Consider the following 4,396-nt stretch of genomic DNA (forward strand, 5'->3'; position numbering starts at 1 on the left):
AATCAATTTCAACAACATCTGTGAGATGTTTTTAGTGTGAAGTAAAATTTAAACTTGAAGTTTTGTATTTTACTTTTACATATTAATCGTGTATGAAATTTTAGTGGTAGAAGTTTAAGGTGTCAAGTTATGTTTTACAAATATATAAATATTTTTATAACTTATAGTTTAATAAATTGTCTAATCTAATGATGTTTGACAAAAACAAAATATTTATACTTTAGAGGACTAAAAATTATGTGGATCTAGTGCTTTTTATGAGTGTTAAGCAAAATATGTTCTTGAGATTTAAAACAAGTTTGGTTGAACATTAAGTAGAGCTTTCAATATAAGTATAAAATAATTCACAAGAACAAAATTTAAAAACCTAGTTTTTTACCAATAAAATATAATAGAACCCGTTTAACAAAAACTTTTTATGCAGTATTGATAAAAATAATTAAGATACAATGTGCAACTATTTAGTGCTTATTTGTTTACTTCTGTTTACAATTTCTAATTGTCATGGTAAGTAACAAAAATTTTTAAGTATTTGAGTTTAATGAAAATTTAGACATAGTAAAATAAAGAGTGACGTTTTTGTTAAAATAGTTAGTATGATAGCTTATAAAAATTTATTATGTAAGGCTAAATTCTTACTGTTGTATTATTACAAAAAAAAATTTCTAAAGGTCAAACGATCACTGCAACTTGTGGAAACAACATCACTATAAGGTAAGCTTAGATATTTTTTGAAATAATGAGAAAAAGAACAATATATCTTTAGTACTTTTAAAATTTTGTTTATTTTAACAAAGCTAGCAGCATAACAATTCTAACACACATAGAATTACTTTTCAAAGTATGGAAGTTTATCAAAAAAGTCTTATAATTTAATAACTTAGCCTTATTATTACTTTGAAAATAATGCCTACGACAAAATTGCAGTGTGGTACCTGATGCAGATTTCCCTGTTGGAAGCATTGATGCATGGGCTAATGCATCGGGTTTAGTATTAGGGACTACACAGTATTGCGATCCCAGCGGAGTGGCACCTGCTACAGAATGCGAGTTCACTGAAAACTCAGGGACTTATGAAATTGAAATTGAGGATTTTGACTCTTGCGGTATTTCATCAGTGTATAAAAGTTCTGAAGATTATGTCAGTACAAATTAAAAATAAAACTTTTTTTATTGTAAATGTGCTATATGTACTTTTATATCAACATATATTTAAATTTAAAAATTGGTTATTATGCATTTTACTTTTAAGTTATACATTTTCTTTAGTTATTTTAAAAACTTAAAACTTGATACCATAAAAAATCTTACAGACTGAAATAACCATGCTTGTTTCAAGAGTTCCACATATGAACTCAACCGTAATTAGAAGATCAGAATGTGGAACATTTTCAGTGATTTGTCGATATAACAAGACATTAGAAAATGTCACTTACGACACTTCTGTGAATATAACTACACAGTAAGTTTACAATTAGCATAGCAAATGTTCAGTCAGAAGTTTTAGAAAAAGTTGCAAAAATGTTTTTTTCTTAAAAAGGATAGTTTTATAATTGTACTTATTCAATAACTCTTGTTTAAAATACTTATATTGTTATATTAATAACTTATAAAATTAAAATTAACGATAAGATCAATACTTTTGCTAAACATACTACATATTCATCTAATTAAGTCACAAGGTATTGTTCTTGTAGTAATATATGCTTAAGATAATTCCATTTTGTTCAAATATAGCTGCTTAAGATAAACTTTAGTACATATCTTAATACACAATGCAAAATGATCAACATATGTTTTTTTAAATTCAACAGTCCTTACGTAGGAACAAATCTAACTGAAAACGCAACAGCTGTTATTGAACTTCATTTAGTTTCTACTGCACCAGATGGTACTACCGCAACTAGCGATGTAGCTACTGGTACAGTTTACAATTTGACAGATACAATTTACGTTGAAGCAAATATAGTAAATAATACAGATAAATTTGTGGCAACGGTTAGTTTATAAAAATTAAAAAAAATTTTCAACAATATCATATTTATCCTTTTTTTAGTTGTACAACTGCTATGCATCTAAAACCGACGATTACGACGATGATTACGAGCTGATTGACAGTGCTGGGTTAGAAATAATTTTATATTTAGTTATCTTAAGTACACAAAGTCAAATTTTATTTTGAAAATGTGTTCGTGTAGTTTTGTTTTTGGTTAAAACAAAATGTTTTTTTTAAACATGATTTTAAATCTTAACTCTGTTTTCATAATCTGTAAATAACATTAATAAAAAACAACAGCTGTGCCAACGCCGCAGATGGTACAGTAGAAATTGGTGATGGTAACCTTCCAGTTACTCCTTACTCGTTTCCCTATTTTGAATTTGAGGCTTTTGTGTGGACGAGTTTGGAGCATACAATTTACCTCCAATGTGATATCGATATGTGTTTAGATGATGACACGGACTGTGAGAATGATATGACAGTAAGTTATTACTTTCAATGTGATAGACTATAGTTTTATTAAGTTCTGTACACTGCCTAACTAACTATCGGACACTAAACTGAACTTCTTTAAGATGTACCGAAAAAGAAGCAAAACATAATAAAAACTCTTAGAATAATTAATGACGTTTTTATTTAATCATTTATAACATAGTAAGAAATCTAAATTAAAACTAATATAATATTTACTTAACTTTAGCATCTTTATGTTTACAATTGACCTAAATGCGACTATCAATTGTTAAACTTGGGTCCGTTTTTGAAGCAAAAGTGTTTGCCCTAATATTTGCTAAACCATCAAATAATTTACTTTTTTTTATACTTATACCCTTAACCCTAGCCCATCTTACCCAAAATACTTTTATTTTATTTAGTTATACCCTTATTAACCCTAACATATTAAAAGCTAATTAAAACATGAAGTCTGTATAATATTTTTATGCTGACTCAGCAAATACTTTTGGATTTCTGTCACATCGACAAAAGGACTTGTAAATTTTGTCCTTTTTTGTTTAAAAATAAATTTGCAAAACTAATAAAAATATATTTTTAGTTGAAAAGTGCTTCTAATTAGGTTTTTTAAACTAGTGCTTACTAAACGGTTATCATTAAAACTAAGCTTTTATGTTTTTATTAATTTTAAATAATTTTAAAAATTTTGTTTTTGCAAATCCTTTTTTTAAATCGGACTCGCCGAATAGAGAACATGCCTACCCCAAGTAGGATTATAATTAAAATGATATTTTTAGAAACTAGGCTTTAAAAAGATCGTTAAAATATTTTTTTTTAATCTTTCAGATATGTCAGAGTAAAAAGAGGAACCGATTTAGAAGAAGAAGTAGCAGTTTAAAAACACGCACAGTAAAATCCGGACCAATCAATGTACAAAATGTGCTATCAAAAGTACAGTTTTCGGAAGAATAGATCTTGATTTTAATTACTAAGTCGCAAATATTGAAGTTATATGACAGTACTTCTAATAAACTATATATAAATCTGTTTGAACTTATGGTTTTAAAGTTATAAAATAAAAACTTTTATAAAGTTAGATAATAAATTTAACTATTTTAAGCCAACTGCATTGAGTAATCCGTACGAAAATTATTTAAACTACCGGAACAAAAAGAAGAAAAAGTTAAACGATTTATTATAAATATTTTTCAGCAAAACAAGTTATGCTTATCCGTTTTTGAAAAAAGCACAACATAGTGAGGTGTAAAGTTTAAAACAATTTGTTTTTTATAAAAGTTTTCATTCAAAGAAAAAACATAGTTTGTTTGTGAAAATAAATTTTTGAACTTAACAAGATATCATCAAAAGTATTAATTGTTTTTACGGGATCACCTACATATGCATTACAAAATATTAATAATAAATTAAATAAAAGTTTTTCACTACTTTCATAATTAAGCTCAATAAGTCGTCAGTTTTAGTTTCAATTCATGTCTTTAAGCTATATAATTTATAACATTGAAAATTTTTGGTTTAAAACTAAGCTCTATCTTTTGTGTATGTTTTGTAGCTCAAACTAAATGTACAAAAATAATGTATTTTTTTGTACATTAATTAATTTATTCTATTAAAAAACTATACTCTTAACGTTTTTTAACTTTAAAAAATTTTGTACGAATGATCACTACATCTTACGTTTTGGGCAAAGCAGTTTATTAACTTTATCTGGTAAAGTTTCGATAAATAAAGTTGAGTTAAGTATAGTAAGCTTTTCTTACTAATAAAAAAGACAATTTGAAATTTAACTTAGCATTAATATTATCATCGATAAAGTATTTCTGTGCACAAGTTTTAATAAGAAATAAATAGAAATGTACATTTTAATGTAAATACCATTTCTAAAACTTTTTTCAATAAACTTTTGTTTCATTAAAGCATTGTAAT

General features: G+C 26.0%; 1 protein-coding gene across 1 annotated transcript; it reads left to right on the top strand.

Moving 5' to 3' along the window:
• The first annotated feature begins 423 nt into the window (after nt 1–423).
• On the top strand, nt 424–3,424 carry LOC145843003 (uncharacterized). The gene is made up of 8 exons (XM_082950473.1): nt 424–507; nt 672–714; nt 928–1,141; nt 1,314–1,462; nt 1,815–1,998; nt 2,057–2,124; nt 2,297–2,480; nt 3,299–3,424. The coding sequence occupies exons 1-8, from the start codon at nt 450–452 to the stop codon at nt 3,422–3,424; spliced, it is 1,026 nt and encodes a 341-aa protein (XP_082806599.1). The 5' UTR covers nt 424–449.
• Nucleotides 3,425–4,396: the final 972 nt, after the last annotated feature.

The sequence above is a fragment of the Thalia democratica genome, chromosome 8 (genome assembly GCF_965202585.1).
Source record: "Thalia democratica chromosome 8, ktThaDemo2.hap1.1, whole genome shotgun sequence".
Lineage (NCBI taxonomy): Eukaryota > Metazoa > Chordata > Thaliacea > Salpida > Salpidae > Thalia > Thalia democratica.